The 22,367-nt window shown below is 44.0% G+C and overlaps 2 protein-coding genes across 5 annotated transcripts in view; both read right to left on the reverse strand.

Annotated features, from left to right (window-relative positions):
• LOC143732299 (actin filament-associated protein 1-like 2) overlaps positions 1–1,538 on the reverse strand; it is a 114,701-nt gene extending 113,163 nt beyond the window's left edge. For all 4 annotated transcript variants that reach the window (XM_077223246.1, XM_077223245.1, XM_077223244.1 and 1 more), the window contains exon 1: positions 1,292–1,538. In XM_077223246.1, the coding sequence (XP_077079361.1) occupies positions 1,292–1,307 (16 nt within the window). In that variant the 5' untranslated portion in view covers positions 1,308–1,538. The remainder of the gene's footprint in view (positions 1–1,291) is intronic.
• A 9,035-nt stretch (positions 1,539–10,573) lies between these two features.
• Positions 10,574–22,367, reverse strand: part of LOC143732639 (dematin-like) — an 87,787-nt gene continuing 75,993 nt past the window's right edge. The window contains exons 11-17 of the mRNA XM_077223918.1: positions 13,985–14,090; positions 13,076–13,125; positions 12,841–12,889; positions 12,171–12,178; positions 11,793–11,858; positions 11,577–11,657; positions 10,574–11,489 (exon numbers count right to left, since the gene is read on the reverse strand). Of these exons, the coding sequence (XP_077080033.1) occupies positions 11,376–11,489; positions 11,577–11,657; positions 11,793–11,858; positions 12,171–12,178; positions 12,841–12,889; positions 13,076–13,125; positions 13,985–14,090 (474 nt within the window). The 3' untranslated portion in view covers positions 10,574–11,375. The remainder of the gene's footprint in view (positions 11,490–11,576; positions 11,658–11,792; positions 11,859–12,170; positions 12,179–12,840; positions 12,890–13,075; positions 13,126–13,984; positions 14,091–22,367) is intronic.

The following is a 22,367-nucleotide window of genomic DNA, read 5'->3' on the forward strand; positions in this document are numbered from 1 at the left end:
AAATCCAACACTGTTCTTGTAACTGACATTTAAATCTGTCTTAAACTCTTATATAACAATTTTACATTAAAATGATTGCACAATTTACCAAGTTATTTAATTTTTCAATATTTAGCAAATGTTTTATATATCTTCCTACTCCACCCTAAAAAATGTAACTATAGAAAATGTCAGGAAAATATTGCATTGAAGCTGAACAGTAATATTATCTAAGATGTTAGTTTTTTTTTCTCCAGCACATTTTTTTTTCAGAAACGGAAAGGAGCACAGAAGGAGGTGGAAAAGCTCATTTGCTCCTGTCAGACTTCACACTACGCCGCCGCTGGTGAAATTAGCACAGCTTTCTGACCTTTTCTTAAACAAACCAAGAAATTCGCTCCTCTCCTGAGATTTCATTCATGGCGGCGTGACTGATGATGGGGGAAGCTGTAGGACTATTACTGACATTCCAGAACAATTATCAAATCTGCACGACTACAACAACACTAACTGCAATTACAAGAAATCAACAATTAAAAATTCAACACCTCTCTGAGATTTGATAGAGCTGCTGAGAAGTGTTCAGAATTGGATGATTGTTTGCACTGGTGGTGTAGTTTTGCAGATGGTAGTGGAAAGGTTGTTGGTTTGAATCCCAGTGGGACGGATTCATTTGACCAAGACATTTAGGCACTTTAATTCACTAATCCACTTTGTATAAAAGATTTATATATAAAAGAATAAAGTTAATGATACTCGACACAGACTAGTGACTTCTGCTGTTGACTTGTGTGACTAGCTGCTGTATCCTAGATAAATTAACTAAATGAATAACTGACTTTTACAACGGAAATAAATCAACACCGTACTTACTTAAGTTGGACAATGACACTCTTTTCTTCTGCTGTACAGCCAAAACAAACTTTGTTGCATTATTTTCCGGTTATCACTGCAAAACAATCTGTATTGTAAAAAGAGCTATATAAATAAGGGTGACTTAACCTGACTTGATAAGTGGTCTTAGATTAAAACTATTCAATATGATTACTAGTATAATTAGTGATTATTACTAACTAGTGGTATTATCCATACGACAGTAGGCTAAGCAACTTAAGATCTTGCTCGATATCTCAAATGCAATGCCACTGCACGCCAAATGACTCCCCAGTTACAGTAACACCAAAAAAGTTGTTTCATATGGAAAATACATGTCTGAATGATATGTGGATCTGATGTGGCCCATTTGAAACTTTCAGTTACAGCACTCAGACTCTCATACACACGACAGACTGATGTGACAACAGTGAAATACCTTTTTGCTTGTCCATCGCTGGAAACTATCAAAGCGTCAAAGTGAAATCTGCTCGGTCGCTTCCAGAGTTCATCGCTGAGTCTGTTCCTGGATGTGTAAACGAAGTCAACGTGAATTTAAGTGCAATTTCGAAGTGACTCAAGGGAGAGTTGCGGGTTAGGCGACAGTCAAACGAAGATAACAACAAAACTGTCGGAACAAGCGGCTACATTGTCAACATCCACTCCACATCTGTATAACTGAACTCTCCGCCTCCAGCTGTGCGTCTGAAATTCGCTAATGTACAGTGGCTCAACAGCGCCACCTACGCTCTCAATGCGGACAATAGTAGAAATTACAAAACAACCTGTATATGATTAGCTACCAGTGAATAGTAAATGATTTATCTATGCGAGGAAGTATATGTTGATTTCCTTTATAAAGAGAAACATTAGGTTCTCTCCCATAACTTTACGTTTCTTCACTTTAGCATGCAAACAAATCCACTATGTTAAGATTACTGCCAAAAACCAGACACAAAACGTTGTTAAAATCATGAGCTTTATTGAACTGAATATTAATTCAAATGATCTGTTAAAATCATTAGTAAGCCACTTACAAATCAAAATAATAAAACAACAATAGGCTACCACTGATAAAATCACAACAATGTACCTCACTTTACTAAATCCATTTTATTTTTTCATTCAACACACTTTCATATAAAAAAAAAAGGAAAAGAAGAAAAGCACTATTCATGAAGTAGAGAAATATCAATGTTATGTTAATATTTGGGACATTTTTCACATGAAAATTGTCAGATGCATGTAGGCCTACATGTGGTTAAAAAGAGCTTATTTTCTCACTGTGAAAACTTTCAACCTTTTAAGTGTATATGAGTGAATCAAGTGCTTTAGGATGAAGTATGAGTGCCTTACTGCAAAATATTCCTAGCAGAAAGTATTTCATAAAGATAGCCTGAATTCTGAAGCCACAAATATTTTCAGACCAGAAAAACAACTTTAAGCTGTCATTGAAAAAAAAGATTGATAAGTAGCACAATTTCATGATTATTGAGTATTGTGAAGTGTAAATCGGGTGTCAGATGGTGTTCACATAAAATAAATTATCATAACATTGGTTTGTTAATAGGCAAAAAGCTAAGAATAGCTCTCACATATTTCCTTTTGAGCAGTGCTTCTAAAAAACTGTATGTGGAATGTCTATTTTTGGACATCTACATTCTCAAGTTGATATGTGTTGCTTTTTAGTGATTGTTTTGTTCTTATAACATTTCCATTCTGTAGGTACAAACTCTAGGCAAAAGCATGCACTCTATCTAAACACTTCATTTGGTCATTGGAGTAATAAAAGCATAGTAATTTCATGTGCAGAGATCAACACATAATATGTCATTAGAAGTGGGCAAGAAGAATATATGACAACAGGGATCTGTGCCATTCAGATTTTTAGATTTGTTAACTCTTTTTCATATAATTATAATTAATAAAGTTAATTCATTAACATAATTATGTATACTTTGTTTCAAAATGTGGACTAATAAAAAACATCGGTAACACTTTACAATACGGGTGCACTAATATGTATTAATTCATACTTAACTAATGCACAGATAGTCATGAGTTAATGTATGACTCATGAAGAACTAAACCATTAATTAATTATTACTGCATCAGCAACTAATAAAGAGTCTATATGATTAATAGATTAAGTAATACATTAATTGCTATCAATTAAACATGTCATCATGTAATAATTCCTTAATAACATATTTTATTAACTAATAGTGTAAATTAATGTGTTAATTACCACAATTAGTCAACGCTATGCACTTCAACTTCCAGTTGTCTGCTTTAATTAATCATTAGCTAATGATTTGCAAATCTATCATTATGTTATGACTTTACTTCTTGAGGCACATGACTATTAACTAATTGTTAAGTAATATGTAATTTTGGTTTTGACACCCACACTATGGATTTCAATTTCCCGCCTTTTACAACTGGGATTCCACTGTGCAGGATGAACCACCGCATCCAACAGTTCATGGCACAGGAGTGTGTCAGCTTAACTTGAGCTCTAGGATTTAAAGGAAGAACACTGAGAACATGCGGCCAAGCTCTGCTATTTCATAACACTGTGTCTAGACCAGACAAAGAAACTAGAATGCATTATAATCAGTGATACAACACTGGATGCGACACAATGCTACACGACACAACAAAACCCCAACTGTAAACTGATGCCTTACTCTATTTCTGACGTACTCCGAACTCTTGCGCTACTTCTGTTATGAAGGACAAATGGACTTGCAATGGTCTGTCATGTCAAGTGTAAACAGCTGTAATGGTCTCGTCCAGTTTAAACACGGTGTAACAGCGTCAGTATTTCAGATTCTGGTGTGCTGATATTTGTGTGCGGCCCAACTTACCCATCCTTCAAACACTCTCTGACATTACACTCACTGCATGTGCAACGGCCCCACAGACCTTTAGTGGGGATGACAAAACCCATAACCATAATGACATTACTTAACAATTAGTTAATAGTCATGTGCCTCATCAAGTAAAGTCATAACATAATGATAGATTTGCAAATCATTAGCTAATGATTAATTAAAGCAGACAACTGGGAGTTGAAGTGCATAGCGTTGACTAATTGTGGTAAATAACACATTAATTTACACTAATAGTTAATAAAATATGTTATTAAGGAATTAATACATGATGACACATTTAATTAATAGCAATTCATTTATTACTTAATCTATTAATCATATAGACTCTTTATTAGTTGCTGATGCAGGTATAATTAATTAATAGTTTAGTTCTTCATGAGTCATACATTAACTCATGATTATCTGTGCATTAGTTAAGTATTAATTAATGCTTATTAGTGCACCCGTATTGTAAAGTGTTACCAAAACGTCTCTGCTGTGTGAATGTGTTGATTTTTTAAAAATTCCAGTTCAGTAAATTCATCTTTCTGTTTGTCCAATTTAGCCTCCTGTGAGTCGTGACCAATTCATTTCAAATCCACACTAATGAACTGAAAGTTAAATACTGTAAATCTACAGAAAGCTAAAACCAGGGTTGCAAAATCAAACCATCAGGTGTTAACGTAGGAGATCCCTTTGTTTCCTAACCTATCCTTATCCTATAAAACAGGAGCACTGTAAAAAAAAGAAAAGAAAAAGGAAATTCCACCCAAAAAGAACAAAAGAGGATAGAACCAAACCAGTAAAGGTGCTTTACAAGGCAATAGCAGCAAAATGGGGAAGAGGGAGCGAAAAAAAAAGTAAGAATAGAGGGAGGGAGTGAAACTGTTCGATCAATAAATCTTGTGGAAGAGAAGTATTGATCACACTCACAATTCACAATTCATCATCATTGAAGAAAAGCAGGATACATCTGCCATGCAGGATTCTCATATCCAATATTTAGTAAACTCTCACTAATGTACAGTAGCTCTCTTTGGAACAGCAAACTCTCACTCTGTATCATTCGCTGTTGCCATGGGAATTGTTGCTATATGTGTATATCGTACCGCTGGTATTTGCACTGGTATTAAGGTATTATATTGTTTGTGTTAAGGTGTAAAAAATGAGGGTGTGCAATATGTGCATCTCTAGTCCCTAGTATAAACTGTACTAATTTCTGAACTATCAACAATAGCTGCTTTGATTAATTCAAATATTCAGACACTTTAAAAAAAGCATGGGTCAATGACAAATAAGACTATAAAGTATAATAAATGGTATGGTAAATGGTTTTTGATACATGGTTTTTATATGGCTTTTAAAAATGTTTAATGTAAATTTATTGACTAAAAATGTCATATTTCTTACAAATATTAATAATTAATAATATATTACTAATATTAAATTAATTATAGAAATATCATGATTTATTCATTCATAAATATAATGACGATTTTGGGAAGTCGCACCACATGACATTTTACAACCTAAACTAACCTTACTGCATCATACAAAGGTCATATTATTTCAAATTTTAAGAACCTTATCAACCTCTATAATATCATTTCCTGTTTTAAGTTCCCCTTCAGGGACTACCGCTGCGTGAAATCGCAGTGGGAACGCCCTCAGCGTGACGCGTCTGAAGCATGAATGAAATCAGTCAATGGAGAGAATGAGCGTACGGCGAGTGACGTCATCGACCAGGAAGCTATAAATATCCCCTGAGTACACAATACGCCAGCTTTAGTTACTTCAGCAGCTCTGTGTGTGTCTGAATCTGTCGATTGTGTTTGTCTGTTTTGTCAGGAGTTTTCACTATATATATTTTATATAAAAAAAACAATATGAGCGAGCAGTATAATAAGTGTGTTCCCCCCTGTACTCGGTACATCACGGGTGGGGATTCACACGAGCTAAGTGTGGCTTATTTGGGAGTGCAGCAATGGGCTCTCGAGGGAGTCGATTGTCAGCATTGCGAGCGTTTTCCCTTGAGAACTCTGCGCTCGCGGCGATCGCTCTTCGATGTGAGTGATTTGCTGCGAGCTCCCCGAGGCTCGGGTCCCGCTTCTGTTGAGGCAGAGCGGCGGCGCTTGTCTTGGGGCTCGCAGATGGATCTCGCTGGCGACGTTGAGACGGGCTCCGCCCTATCTCAGCTATCTCCGACGAGATCTAGTGCCTCTCACCCGGCTCTGGAAGCACGCGCTGCGGCGGTTACTTCTGCCCGGGTGGAGGCACATGATTATGTTGAATTGAGATTTTCCAGTTCTGAGGAGCTGGATGTCGAAAGTTTTGCATCAGAGAAAACTAGTTTATCACATTATACTGCAAATGAAGAAGGTTTGATGGATGCATTATCTCGGGCTGTTGAAAAGCTAAAAAATAAAAATAAAAAAATAACAGTATCGAGTGGCCAGCTGATAGACAGGTTTCTAGAATTAAAAGCAATCTAGATGATAGATTTCTGTCTGCACGACCTCAACCTTCTAGCCGGTGCTTACCGTTCTTCCCAGATCTTCATGCTGAGGTTTCAAAGACCTGGGTTAGACCGGTTTCAAGCTGAATTTACACAAATCAGTCCAATGCTTATGGTAACATTGTTGGTGCTAAATCTGCTGGTTATGTGACGATACTGTAGGCGGAGGAGACGCTCGCGAGCTATCTCTCTCCTGCTTCATCGTCTTCACTTAAAGCACCGGCTCTTCCACAAAAAATAAATAAATAAATATATATACCTCTGTGCTGGTGGGGAAGGCTTACTCGGTGGCTCGGCAGGCGGCTGCATGTTTGCATACGATGACTTTTATGCAGGCTTTTCAGGCCGACCTGCTCAAAGGAAATCTGAGGGGGGTCCCCGCCGAGAGAGACTTGCGTTCACCTCCCTTAAGGGTGCCCTGTCTCTCCCGGCGCCCTCAGGGGCCCGTCCTACTAACCCTGCCGAAACAGGGCGTAGAAGGGTCTGGCGAGGGCTTTCCCGAGGGACGCTCGCCGCCTCTAAGGAGGGTTCTAGTGTGTTCAGACCAGTCGTTCCCTGCCGGTGCGCCGTTACAGGGCACTGTGTCTGTCACGCAGAATGTTCAACCAGAGCAAAGTCTTTCGTCGAGTTCGTCTTCCAAAAGAGCACAGCAGAAGCGGAGTGTCACGTCTCGTGCCCCCCTACAGAGAAACTGGAGGGACGAGGCGGGGCGCTCTCCGGCGCGGCCTTCTCGGGGCAGGACTGATCTGAGGACAGTCATTGTCGCCAGAAAAGCCGCGTCGAAAAAGTCCTGACGGGCTGAACGTCAGGACTCTGAGGGTGGTCCCCATCGGGAAAAACTTGAGTTCACCGCACAAAAACACGGTGCCCTGTCTTTCTCGATGCCCTCAGGGGTCTGTTCTACTAACCCTGCCTATACAGGGCGTAGAGAGACTCGGCGAGCGATTTCCCGAGGGACGCTCGCCCCCTCCAAGGAGGGTTGTGGAGTGCTCAGACCAGCTGTTTCCTGCCAGTATGTTACAGGGCGCTGTGTCTGTCACTCGGGATGTTCATCCAGAGGCCAGCCTCGAGAGGCTGGTTCCCTTAGTAGAGTTCCTGGCGGAATGGGTCCCCCACCCAGCAGGGAGTTAGGATACTACTTCATCAAAAAAAAAAAAATCCTGACGTGCTGAACGTCAGGATTCTGAGGGTGGTCCCTATCGTGAAAGACCTGAGTTCACTGCACAAGAACACAGTGCCCTGTCTTTTCCGATGCCCTCAGGGGTCTGCTCTACTAACCCTGCCTTCACAGGGCGTAGAGAGACTCGGCGAGCGATTTCCCGAGGGACGCTCGCCCCCTCCGAGGAGGGTTGTGGAGTGCCCAGACCAGCTGTTCCCTGCCAGTACGTTACAGGGCGCTGTGTCTGTCACTGGGGATGTTCAAATCAGATCCGAGGACTGGTTTGTCATGATAGATCTAAAGGACGTTTACTTCCATGTATCTATCCTCCCTCAACACAGGAAGTTCCTGAGGTTCGCTTTCGGGGGCGAAGCGTACCAATATCGGGTTCTTCCGTTCGGCCTAGCACTGTCACCCCGAACATTCACGAAGTGTACGGGTGCTGCTATAGCCCCGCTGAGGTTACAGGGCATCCGCTTTCTGTACTATATAGACGATTGCTTGATTCTAGCTCAATCGGAACAACAGGCGGTTCGGCACCGAGATGTCGTTCTTGCTCATATCAAGTGACTGGGGCTGAGGCTCAACGCCAAAAAGAGTGTTCTTTCTCCATTACAGAGAACCACTTTTCTAGGTGTAGTGTGGGATTCAACGACGATGCAGGCACGATTGTCACCTGCTCGTATTGCTTTGATTCTCGCTGCAGTAGATCAGGTCAAGCTAGGCCAGTCATCCACTGTAATACAGTTCCAGAGACTGCTAGGTCTCATGGCAGCTGCGTCCAACGTGATACCTCTTGGCCTCTTGCACATGAGACTGTTACAGTGGTGGCTCAGGACCAAGGGATTCTCCCCGAGGGGAAATCCCCTTCGCATGATCGTGAGTTTGCGACGGTGTCATCACGCCCTGATCATGTGGAAAGATCCTTGGTTTCTGTCCCAAGGCCCTGTGTTAGGAGCTCCTTGTCGTCGCGTTATGCTAATGACAGATGCCTCTCTCACGGGTTGGGGGGCGATCATGGATGGTCGCCCGGCTCAGGGTCTGTGGGAGGACCATCATCGTCTGTGGCACTTAAACTGCCTAGAGATGTTGGCGGTGTTTCAGGCTCTGAAACACTTCCTCCCAGACCTAAGGGGCCACCATGTTCTTGTCCAGACAGACAACACATCGGTGGTTTCTTATATCAACCATCAGGGGGGTTTGCGTTCTCGCCCGCTTTACAAACTGGCATGTCAGATCCTTCTATGGTCCCAGGGGAAAATTCTTTCTCTGAGAGCTTTTATCTCCCGGGGTATTTAAATCAGGGGGCAGACATCCTGTCAAGACAGGGGCCGAGGCCCGGGGAATGGAGTCTTCACCCCGAGGTGGTGGAACTCCTATGGAAACATTTCGGTCTAGCCGAGGTAGACCTATTTGCTTCTCGAGAAACATCACACTGCCCGCTGTGGTTCTCTCTCAGCCATCCAGCCCCGCTGGGGTTGGATGCGATGGTACATCCGTTGCCGAGGTCACGCTTGTACGCTTTTCCCCCGATCGCTCTGCTCCCAGGAGTTCTGGAGAGGGTTCGCCGGGACGGGCTCAGTCTCCTGCTAATAGCCCCGTTCTGGTCGGCCCGGGTATGGTTTGCGGACCTAGTGTCTCTCCTCAACGGCTCTCCCCTAGAGATACCGATCAGGAGAGATCTGCTCTCTCAGGCGAGTGGGTCGATCCTTCACCCCCGTCTAGAGCCATGGAGGCTGTGGGCTTGGCCTCTGAGGGGGCCCAGCTCATAGATTCTGGTCTCTCGGCTGAGGTCGTTGAGACCATCCTCCGATCCAGAGCTCCCTCCACGAGGAAGTTATATGCCGCGAGGTGGAAACTTTTCACCTCTTGGTGTGGAGAGCGCCAGCAGGACCCAGTTAACTGCCCGGTTGGTACAGTCCTGGATTTCCTGCAGGACCGTCTCTCCACAGGGTTATCCCACTCCACACTGAAGGTGTATGTGGCGGCCTTAGCTGCTTACCACACCCCTTCAAGTGGAGGTTCCCTCGGGAAACACCCACTTATGTCTAGCTTCCTTCGTGTCACCTTGAGGCTGAGGCCTGCAGTTCGCACGAGGGTACCAGCTTGGGATCTGGCCATCATCTTAGAAGGTCTCTCCCTTGCTCCTTTCGAGCCCATCGAGGAAGTTTCGGAAAAGTTTCTTACTCTAAAGACTATCCTTCTTCTCGCTATCTCATCTCTAAAAAGAATTGGAGATATTCAAGCACTTTCGGTGGCTCCCTCGTGCCTGGAATTTGCTCCTTGTTGGTTAAGGCCTTTCTCTTTCCGAGACCAGGTTATGTTCCTAAGGTTCCAACTGTTTCAGTTAGACCTATAGTTCTGCAGGTTTTCTGTCCTCCGCCTTTTCTGACGTCAGACCAGGAGAAAATTAATTTGCTGTGCCCAGTTTGGGTTTTGATGCTTACGTCCACAGAGCTGCCCTGTGGAGGAGATCGGAACAACTGTTCGTCTGTTTGGGTCACCTAAGAAAGGGTGTCCTGCATCTAGAAAAAGGATGAGCAAGTGGGTGGTCGAGGCCATCCCACTTGCTTATGGTTTGGCCCATCAGCCTTCACCTTTGGCTGTAAGGGCTCATTCCACCCGGAGTATGGCTGCTTCTACAGCTCTTCTTTCAGGAGCTTCTCTTCAGGACGTTTGTGATGCGGCAGGCTGGTCCTCACCGCACACTTTCGTTAGATTTTATTCCCTCGATCTTAGCTCCACTCCCGGGGCTCAGGTTCTCTCGTCGGTTTGTGTCTCCTAATGACACACGACGGGGATTTGGTCGTATGGGGATGTGGGTATTGCGTTCCCACTGCGATTTCACGCAGCGGTAGTCCCTGAAGGGGAACGTCCCGGGTTACGTATGTAACCCTAGTTCCCCGAAGGGACGGACGCTGCGTGTCCTGCCATACTCTCGGCATCCCCTTGGGTCGCTGCTTCAGTAACTTTTAAGCTGGCGTATTGTGTACTCAGGGGATATTTATAGCTTCCTGGTCGATGACGTCACTCGCCGTACGCTCGTTCTCTCCATTGACTGATTTCATTCATGCTTCAGACGCGTCACGCTGAGGGCGTTCCCACTGCGATTTCACGCAGCGTCCGTCCCTTCGGGGAACTAGGGTTACATACGTAACCCGGGACGTTTTTTCCTGCATGGTGGTTGGACTTTAATTTAGCAGACAAAAGTTTTTTAAATATTGATAAACAGTAAAGCAGTTTTGTTTAAAAATTGGATATCTTTCTAATAAATAATAATAAAAGATTATGCAAAACTTCTTCAGGTTTTCATGTTAAGTAATTCATTCTTTTAATTTTACTTCATTATATAGGTACAGTTGTATCACCCTGACATTTTTACTGTATGCTCCACATGCTCATCATAGAAGAGGAGTCACTGCATGTATGAATCAAATTTTTTATGTATTTTACTAAATTAATACATTTGGGGGGCAAAATGAGCGTTATGTCACTGACCCATATTCTGAAGGTTTGGTAATTCACGCTTAGCACATAAAGGCTGAAAAGTGTGGCAGTGACTTTATAGTGAATGAAACTCACAGGTTCCTGCTGGTCTATCTGAACTTCTGAATTTGGTCTACTCAAATAACTAGTGCGATTTATATCAGCTTCATGTGTACTGCTAGCTTTCATGTCTGTGTGTATCATTTCAGCTTTATAAAGCACACAAAGAGTAACCTCAGTGAAGTCCTGACATAGTAGCTGCAACTAGAAAAAGAGGCAACATCAATGACTCAGACATGATTGTTAGCTGCAATCAGATATGGGGCTTATCAAACGATAAGGATAACTGATTTTTTTTGCTGGCTCCATAATCACATTCCTTATATCACATTCCTCATCTTTCCTTAACTTGCACCGCTTGTACTGTTTTCACAAGTGGAAGTGCAGATGTGTGACAGTGTTTGTAAAAGAACACATTTCTCCACTATTAGAAGAGAGAGACTTTCTTTTTCAGGTCGTTCCTCTTCCAAAGGGAGAGCCGGTCAAATTCCTCAATGGACATTCCAAAGACATTTTGGAATTCCTCAGTTGACAGGTACCTCTGGAGAGAGAGGTTCAATGGTCAACCTTTGTTCCTAACAGTACAGTTAAATAATGAGGTTGAATAATGAGCAAAAACAATGTTTACCTCCAATCTTGTCCTGTCTACACCAGGTGGGAATTTGTTTCTGCCTCTGTGGGTCACAATGAGCATCTCATGTGGGTAAATCTGCAAAACGAAAACACATAAATAGTGCAAACACATAATTAATGAACTTTGACCATGAGCAAGCAGTCACTTAGCAACAATACGTACAAGAGCTCTGATGAATACCAAACACTCTTGATTAGTTGGCAATTTTACCTTTTGTTCCAGCATACTAGGGAGTGAATTCCCTCTGTCTATCCTTCTGTTTTGGGTATCTCCATTCTATAAAAGAGAGAAGATCACTGTAAGCCTATCATAACAACAACTGTGATTTGTGCAATAAAAATAAAATAAAAAATTCGGCTGAGACTGAAGGTTGCGAAGCTTGACTCACTAAAATCTTTCAAAATATCAGAAATGCTGATACTGCTATTGTCAATTTACAATGAACAGCTTGTATTGCAGTTTTCCTTATTTCAAGCTGGCTTAAATAAAAATGTCTGCTAAATGAACTAACTTAACCTGTAATTTGGTCTTTTTTAGCTGTTAAGAATATACATTTATTTACACTTTTTAATGAAAATGTTTACATACCTGGAAATCTGTAAAGAGAGAGAGAGAGAGAGAGAGAGAGAGAGAGAGAGAGAGAGAGAGAGAGAGAGAGATGATAATACAATGAGCAAGAGGTAAAAAACATGACAAATATCTCTCCTATTCAATTCAGTTTTATTTATATTTCTTTTTAAAAAGTTGAGAATAGATTAGAACAAAGCAGAATAGAATACAACAAGATAGAATCGAATAATGACTCCATGCACTTTAATTAAAGTGTAAATAAATATGATAAAAATGATTCTACTATTTAAAACAGAATAAAATGATGACTCTTAATATAATATATTGGATAAATTATAATATTAAAATAATAATACATAATAAAATAAATAAATAATAATAAAATATATAGAAACCAGTGCTCGTAATTCTGGGAAAAAATGCTCTGCTATTTAGAATAGAATGGAAATATAAGTCTCAATTCTGGCAATAAAATTTCTCAACGATTTATAATATAATACAATATAATATAATATAATATAATATAATATAATATAATATAATATAATATAATATAATATAATATAATAAAATATAATTATGCCTCTTGATACTGGCACTCTGATTGAAGTGTAAATAAACATGAAAAAAGACTATTTTTTACTCTTATAAAAGAATAGAATAGAAATATCATAATCCCAAAACTTACTTAGACTCCCTTTATCACTGTTTGAAGAGGAGAATTCAGCAGACTGCAGCTGTAACACATAAACAGAAGACTAATTATATCAGTGTAATGAAGGATGGTTCCTTAATGGTAATTAATTAAAGCTGACATATCAAATCAGATTTTATTTTCTCACGTCAAGTCAAGTCAAGTCACCTTCATTTATATAGCACTTTTAACAATATAGATTGTTTCAAAGCAGCTTTACAGTACTCACTCTAGTAAGCCCAGTCTTAGTGTAGTAAGGAAATGAGGGGGATTTGGAGGCTGTGTAAAAGAAAAGAAGAAACATGTTAATGTACTGGCACAAATAGCATCCAAATACTCATATAAAAAGTATTGTTACTGAAGCCAACATGTTTTTCCAGTAGGGATGTGTATCATGTGGCTGCAGTACATTCTTCAACCAGAAGAGGTCACTACAAGGTCAACCTTTTAACTGGAATCACAACCATTTTCAGTGACAGAATTCAGAATGTAATGCAATAATGAAATTGTCCGAAAAGAGTTCTCTAGACTCTGACCTTTCCCATAGAGACCTATAAACTCTAATCTGATTCAGATCATTGATTTGTCATGCATAAGCTCTGACTGCAGTTGGAAAAACTGACTCAGATTTCCACCGGATACAACAACTGCTGTTAGTAATGCTGCTTATCTCTACGTATCATTGTTCCGTTCTTCCTTAAGTGTCAGTTTTGTGACGCACACAACACACACACACACACACACACACACACACACACACACACACACACACACACACACACACACACACACACACACACACACACACACACACACACACACACACACACACTGGGTATTCATGTTTTATGTGTATATTCCATTGTCACAATGATGTTTATACTGTACAAACAGAATATTCTATCCCCTAACCCTAACCATACACCTCCCCACTTACCCAACTTTCTTCTGCATTTTTACATTTTCAAAAATATCACTTGTGATTTTTGTGATATATAAGCTGTTTTCCTCATGGGGAACAAAAAATATCCCCGCAAGGACTTCACATATTGCCTATCTTTGCCGGGACATTTTGTCCCAATAAAGAAATAAGAGGGAAATAAGGACCACCCACACATATACACACATTCAAATATACCCAGATGCATGGGTGTCCTGTCGGGCAGAGACCGCGTTTTCCTGTGGACAGGGGCCGATCTCTCGATCTCCTCCTTTAGTATCAATTTTCCTAGATTAGACTGAATCTGTGACAAAGAGAGAGAGAGTAAGAGATGAAGAGGGAGTTTGGGGGGTGAGATGGAAACTGAAACAATATACTCAGGCTGAGAGACTGAATTGATCAGCATGCTTCCCTGTTTCGACAGGAAATGCAAGAATCCCTAAAGATTTCTCCTTCATTTGAAACCAACTATGGCTTTTACTTGAAGGTCGACTCAGACAAAAGATCTTACAAATAAGAACCAACCCAATAATCTTTTAGCCTCAGTTTCCAAAGAAAATACAGTTTAAGAAGAACGTCTCGGTTACTAATGTAACCCTCGTTCCCTGAAAGAGGGAACGGGAGATGTAACGTCAATGTGACAACGTAATTGGGATCAATTCAGGGAGCCCTATCATCTTCGAGTGTCTACAGAATGAGCCAATGAACGTTGGTGTGTGTGTGAATCGCGTTATGCAGCCCGCAGCGCGGGTATAAACAGGAAGCAGGCGTACATACTCATTGTTATTCACTGATGATCCAAGATCGTGACGGCCGTACAGCAATGGTCAACAACCGTGGCGATGGGACGTTACGTCTCCCATTCCTTCCTTCAGGAAATGAAGGTTACATTAGTAACCGAGATGTTCCCTATCAGTCGCTGACGTTCGGCGTAACGTCGACGTGACGACGTAATTGAGATCCCTATGGAAAACGCTACGGTTGCTGCCACATCCAGTACCCTACCCAAGACTCTCAGACCCCCAACTGGCTGGGGAGGAAGATCTGCGTAGAGGGAGTTCAACTGCTGTTGGGTAAGACTTTGTACTGATATGCCCGTCCCTCGAACGCAAAGCGAAGAAACGGTCTGTGTCGAGGGAGAATCGAGACATGAAAGTATGCGTCCTTCAGGTCGATCGCTGCAAACCAATCTTGGGGACGGATGCATTTGAAAATGCGTTTCTGCGTAAACATCTTGAACGGCAGCCTGTGAAGGGACTGGTTCAAGACACACAGATCCATGATTGGCCGTAACCCACCACCTTTCTTGGGTACATTGAAGTATGGGCTGTAGAAACCGGTCTTCATATTGGCTGGAGGGACCGGCTCGATCGCTTCTTTCACCAGTAGGACAGCAATAACTTTCCCTGAGCACAGGGATTGTTGGGAATTGAATCGCATAGCCGAGTCTGATAGTACGGATGAGCCAGCGAGATGGGCTGGGAAGCGTAAGCGAAGCTCCCAGACACCGAGCAAGCGGGACCAACGGTACCACAGACGTACCCACGGTGGGGCAGTGCGGCGGAATGCAGGGACCTGACTCAGACGACATATCGGCCCGAAGTGGGGTCTGAATGTGTGGTGCAACACATACCTGCTTCCGTCGAGGGGCAGAGTGCGTCCGGGACACAGCCATTGCTGCTCGCTAGCAATGAAAGAGGGGCTTGAGGGTGACAAGGCATAGCGTCGTCGACCACCAAGCGCGCCCTCGAGGGACCCAGAGGTTTCAGAAATTGCTCTTTTATTCAAATTGTGGGAACAAAAAGAAAAGGAAACAAAAGATTCTGGGAAGGGGGAAGGAGCAGCGCATTCACCATCTCCTGAAGAGCAACTTGATCCACCTCTGGGTCGCCCGTCTCAGGGTTGTTTGAACCTCCGCTTGCGTCTTGGTCTGGCAGCGGCCTTGACAGGCAGGGTCGACTTCCTGCGGCTTGTTCCACGCTGAGGCCTGAATGATGGCTGCTGCGAGAACTGCTGGGCAAAGCTCTTGACCACGTCGCCAAACAATCCAACCTGGGATAGATGGACATCCAGGAACCGATACTTACCGGTGTCATCGCCATCACCAGGGTGGACATCGCCTGACCAACAGAACGTGCGATTTCCTTCGTTGCCCGGAGAACGAGGTCAGTTGCCATACAGAGCTCGACACAAAGCTTCCAGAGGAGCTCTGGGTCAGAACCACCCTCGTTCATGTTTATGAGCGCCTGGGCCTGATGGACCTGCAAGAACGACATGGCATGGAGGGCGGAAAGCAGCCTGTCCTCAAGCTTTATAAGCCTTTGCCAAAAGACTGGACAAAAACCTTTTTACAAAAACAAAAACAAGCCTTGCACGAGAGGTGTGGATTACCCCGCCAAGAGTAACCAGATGCTGGACACAGATGCATCTCAACAGTACGCTCCACTGGTGGGTAGAGCTGCTCGACTATGGAAAAAATCATAATCACGATTATTTTGGTCAGTATTGAAATCACGATTATGTAACGCGATTATTTCACATGACTTTGGGAACATGTTGCATTTATTAAAAGACCCCTTTCAACAATTCTTAAAAAAATCTAAATTTTAACATTTATTGTAATTTTTGAAATATTAACCCTCTGGGGACGGATTGGGCGGTACCGCCCAAAATGACATACTTTTACAAATGTGTAATTATCTTAAAAACTATTAATGATAGAGAGGTGCGGTCTTTTTTAACGTCTTCCTCAGATTCCGCTGAAAACAGTGATAACAAACTTACCCGGCTTGTATACACACTTCCTTGTTGCGCAATACCACTATGTCAAAGGCCAATGAAATTGATGTTGTTTGGCAGATTCACGAGCAACAACCAATGGAAAAATTGCCGATGGAGGAATATTTTTCTTACCCAATCAGAGGAAGGTTACCATGACGTATTCTAGCAAATCGGAGGACTCTGTAGCCTTGCAAGGGGTGGTACTATATACTATTACGCAAACAGCGTTGAGTGGCAGAGACGACAGAAAGCGAACGGACGCATCGAGTATAAACAAGGCTGTACGGAGCGAGAGCGCACAGAGATATGAGAGAGAGACAGAACAATTATAATATATATATACATACAATTATAGCATTATTTATTGTTTTAGCACTTTTATGATGGCAAGCAGTAAACGATTTATGGTGGAACAAGCTCTGGAACAATTACTGGAGAGTGACGAGGAGAAAGCATTGCTTAGAAAATTCTAAGCATTCCTAAGAAAAACGCCTGGGACTATTTGTAAATAAAGTTAAAATTTTCGTTGTTCTTAACACATTTTATTTAACAATTACACATGTATGTCAAGCAAAGGCTTTGACAAATATATTTTTTGTTCAAAAACTGTTCACTATTGTTGTGTGATATGTGATTTTCAGAAATAAATGCCAAAAATCGAATTTCTAGTTGAAATTCTCTAGTTTATTGTACATTTTCACTCATACTTCCCTTATAAACATATTACATGCGTGCTTATGTTAGCTTAGGGTCTTCTGAATCCATAGATACCAAACACATAGTGTTCCATCTCCATTACATATAGTTTATAAGCCCAAATGTAAAAATAGAGAAAACGGACCAAAAAGAGCTTAGTCCCCAGAGGGTTAAACAGACCTGCAAACTCACAAGTGGTGAAAAAAGTGACATGTTTACATAGTAATTTGTTGTAGAGGGTCACCAGGGCTGTCATGATGAATGAGGCAGAAGCAAAAGTGCAAGTAACTCGTTTAATGAGGAATAATCATGAACAGTCTCAAGTTCGTTTGGTGACGCAGGGACAAGATGGTCAGAGTCCAAGTGCAGGGTGTAGAAGTGACGAAGAGTGAGTAATCCAAACGGGAACAGGAAACGAGACCAAGACAGGAACAACCGCAACACAGCAAGGACGACTGGAACAGGACCAAACACGAACGAGACATCAAACAACGATCTGACAATGAGAGAAGAATGCGGTGAGTATTTATGGGAGAGCAGATAGGATGCAGCTGGAGAGGAGATTGATCAGCTGATCGCTGATCAAGTGGAACGAGCCGTCACGCCCACAAAACACACGCCCACACACATAACAACAACTACACGAGACAAGAAGGAACAATGAATTTACGAACCGTGACAGTACCCCCCCTCCTAGGAACGCCTCCCGGCGTTCCCAGACTCCCTTACCTGTCGATTGTAATCATCGATAAGAGAGTGATCCAAAATGTCTCTAGCAGGAACCCAACTTCTCTCCTCCGGACTGTAACCTTCCCAGTCCACCAAATACTGGAATCCGCGTCCCCTCCGTCTCGAGTCCAGAATACGATTAACCGAATATGTGGGTTCCCCTTCTACGAGTCGCGGCGGTGGGGGAACCGGGACTGGCGGATTAATATGAGAACGAAACATGGGTTTTATTTTTGACACATGAAAGACGGAATGTATCCTCCTGTACACTGGAGGGAGTTTGAGGCGGACTGCCACCGGGCTAATGATCTTGGTGACAGTGAACGGGCCGATAAATTTGGGAGCAAGTTTATTAAAGACGGATCGGAGAGGAATGTTTTTGGTAGAAAGCCACACTTTTTGACCAACGACGTATGCGGGAGGCCTAGACCGGTGGCGATCGGCTTTGGCCTTGGTGCGTGCTCCCACTTGGAGTAGAGTCTCTCGGGCTCTAGTCCAAGTGTGATGACACCTCTGGACGAAGGCGTGGGCGGAGGGGACCGCGACTTCGGATTCCAGACTAGGGAATATAGGTGGCTGGTAACCTACACTACACTCAAACGGAGACAGGCCCGTAGATGACACTGGTAATGAATTGTGGGCGTACTCCACCATAGACAGTTGTTGGCTCCACGAGAGGAAGGATTCTTAGAGACCAAACATCGTAATGTTCTCTCTAAATCTTGGTTGGCTCTCAGTTTGACCATTGCTCTGGGGATGAAACCCAGAGGACAGACTGACAGTCGCCCCCAATAACTTACAAAATTCTCGCCAAAATCTTGACACAAACTGGGGTCCTCTGTCGGAGACCACGTCTGTCGGGAGGCCATGTAAGCGAAAGACGTGATCCACGACGGTCAACGCTGTCTCCTTGGCTGAGGGTAATTTGGGCAAGGGAATGAAATGGGCCGCCTTCGAGAACCGGTCCACCACGGTCAAAACTACCGTGTTCCCTCGAGAGGGTGGGAGGGCGGTTACAAAATCTAGCGCAATGTGGGACCAGGGTCTCGAAGGGACTGGCAGCGGTTGAAGTAACCCATCAGGAGGACGATTGGAAGTCTTACCAATGGCACAAACTGAGCAAGCCAAAACAAAATCGTGAACATCCTGAGCCATAAGTGGCCACCAGAATCGTTGCTTGACCAAAAACTTGGTTCGACTGACTCCTGGATGACAAGCCACGTTGGAACAATGCCCCCACTGAATGACGTCAGACCGTAATCCCTCCGGTACGAACAAACGGTTCGGTGGGCAACCGGGCGGAGGCGTTACCCCTTCTAAGGCCTTCCTGACCTTCGATTCGACCTCCCATACTAGAGTGGAGACAAACAGAGTCTCAGGTAAAATACACTCGGGAGTAGACGGGCGCTCGGAATGATCAAAAATGCGTGACAAAGAATCAGGTTTAACGTTTTTGGAACCTGGGCGGTACGAGAGAGTAAAGTCAAAACGTCCGAAAAAAAGTGCCCACCGAGCCTGCCTGGAGTTCAATCTTTTGGCAGTCTTAATGTATTCCAGATTCTTGTGATCGGTCCAAACGATAAAAGGTACCCCCGACCCTTCTAACCAGTGACGCCATTCCTCCAACGCTAACTTGACTGACAACAACTCTCTATTACCAATGTCATAGTTGCGTTCGGCAGGAGATAAACGATGGGAAAAAAACGCGCATGGATGCATTCTGTCGTCTGTGGGAGAACGTTGGGAAATCACTGCACCTACCCCCACCTCTGACGTGTCGACCTCCACCACGAACTGACGTGAAGTATCAGGGGAAACGAGAATGGGGGCTGAAATAAAACGGCCTTTGAGTTTGGCAAACGCAGCTTCCGCTGCATCTGACCACCTGAACGTCGTTCTGGGGGAGGTCAAAGCGGTCAGAGGCGAGGCTAGTTGGCTGAAGTTGCGAATAAACCGTCGGTAAAAATTGGCAAACCCCAGAAACCTCAGTAGGGCCTTACGGGAATCTGGACTTGGCCAATCCACCACAGCCTTAACCTTCTCAGGATCCATACGTATACCCTCAGTCGACACAATGTATCCTAGGAAAGGAACAGACTGTGCATGAAAATCGCATTTCTCCGCCTTGACAAAAAGCCCATTCTCTAGCAACCTCTGAAGCACTCGCCGAACGTGCTGCACGTGTTCCTGGAGAGAAGACGAAAAAATCAATATGTCATCCAGGTAAACATATATGAACTGATCAACCATATCTCGCAGCACGTCGTTGACGAGTGCCTGGAAGACTGCTGGGGAGTTGGACAGCCCGAACGGCATAACCAAATATTCAAAATGACCCCTGGGGGTGTTAGAAGCAGTCTTCCATTCATCCCCCTCCCTGATGCGGACCAAACGATAAGCGTTACGTAAGTCCAATTTAGTAAAGACCGACGCTCCCTGCAACCTCTCGAAAGCTGAAGACATCAACGGCAAAGGATAAGTATTCTTTACCGTGATGTTGTTCAGCCCCCGATAGTCAATTCAAGGTCGCAGGGATCCATCCTTCTTCTTTACAAAAAAGAACCCCGCCCCCGCCGGAGATGAGGAAGGACGGATGAACCCCGTTGCTAGAGAATCAGAAATATATTTCTCCATAGCCTCCCTCTCTGGTACAGAGAGCGAATAAAGTTTGCCTTTAGGCGGAGACTTACCTGACAGTAAATCTATGGCACAGTCATAGGGACGATGCGGAGGAAGAGAAGCTGCACGAGACTTACTGAACACTTCCTTCAGGTCTAGATACTCCGTGGGCACGTTAGATAAATCCATTGCCTCCTCCTGAAAGACAGAAACAGAAACAGACGAACAAGCAGACACAAGACAGGACTCATGACATTTACTGCTCCACTCCAATACTGCTCTCTGCTGCCAGTCTATTTTCGGATTGTGTTTGATTAGCCATGGGTGTCCAAGTACGATGGGTGCAAGAGGGGAGTCCAATACATAAAATGAAATAGTTTCCGAGTGATTGCCAGATGTAATAAGCGTGATGGGTCCGGTGATGAGAGAAATGGTGGGTAGATCTTGGCCGTTGAGTGCGTGGACTGCTATCTTGTGTGTGAGTGGAAAAATAGGAACTTGAAACCTCTGTGCAAACGAACGGTCCATAAAATAACCTTCGGCTCCCGAGTCCACCAGTGCTTGACAATTGTGATCGTGAGTAGACCATCTTAGTCTTCCCGGGAGGAGTGTAGATGTAGATGAGGTCTTCGCAGCGGAGATCCCACCCGACAGTAGCCTCATACTTACTGCCGGGCTGTGCCTTTTACTGGGCAGTTATAGGCGAAATGGCCCGAGGCTCCACAGTACAGACAAAGCCCTTGGGATCTCCGCCTTTCCTTCTCCTCCCGAGAAAGCCGAGCTCGCCCGACCTGCATGGGTTCGTGATCGTAGACGGGGCTGACCGCGTCCCCGCCACTGGACCGCTGACTCTCGGCACCCTCTAGAGATCTGCTGGGCAGTCTCCACCGTTCCACTCTGGTCAGGCGTGCATCAACTCGGAGGGCCAGGTCCACCAAGGCATTCAATGAAGTGGGGAGGTCCAGGGCATAAATCTCCTTCTGGACGCGGTCAGCCAACCCATGCAGGAATACGTCCCACTGCGCCTCCTCGTTCCACCGATACTCAGCCGCCAGGGTTCTAAATTCGATAGAATATTCCGATACCGATTTCTCGCCCTGCTTGAGTTCGGTGAGCATGCGAGCTGCCTCCTTTCCGGCGATGGCTCTGTCGAACACCCTCTTCATTTCGGCGGCGAGTGTCTGGAACGAGGTGCAGCAGGGATCTTGGTTCTCCCACACCGCCGTCCCCCATAACGCTGCCTTCCCCGTGAGCAGCGTGAGCACAAAGGCTACCTTAGCCTGTTCGTTGACAAAGGTCCTGGGCTGCAATGAAAAATGCATAGAACACCGATTCAAAAATGCTCTGCAAAAATTAGGCTCACCAGCATAGGACTGTGGTATAGGCAGACGGGGCTCCGCCTGTGGAACGTTCTCCGGGGGTGTGGGGGAAACGGCCGGTGTGGGCGGCGCAGTGGGAGCTCGCAGAAGTTGTAGTTGCTGGGTGAGCTCGGACACCTGCGTCACCAAAGCTTGCACGGCCCGAGTAGTGTCGTTAAGACCTCTTTCCTGGTTGTCCATGCGTCTAATGCTGGTGTTGACAAAGTCCTCCAACGCCGACGAACTACTCGCTGCTTCCATTTGACGGTCAGATCGTTCTGTCATGATGAATGAGGCAGAAGCAAAAGTGCAAGTAACTCGTTTAATGAGGAATAATCATGAACAGTCTCAAGTTCGTTTGGTGACGCAGGGACAAGATGGTCAGAGTCCAAGTGCAG

The sequence above is a fragment of the Siphateles boraxobius genome, unplaced genomic scaffold (genome assembly GCF_051911475.1).
Source record: "Siphateles boraxobius isolate OS27281-9 unplaced genomic scaffold, OSU_SipBor_1 9, whole genome shotgun sequence".
NCBI lineage: Eukaryota > Metazoa > Chordata > Actinopteri > Cypriniformes > Leuciscidae > Siphateles > Siphateles boraxobius.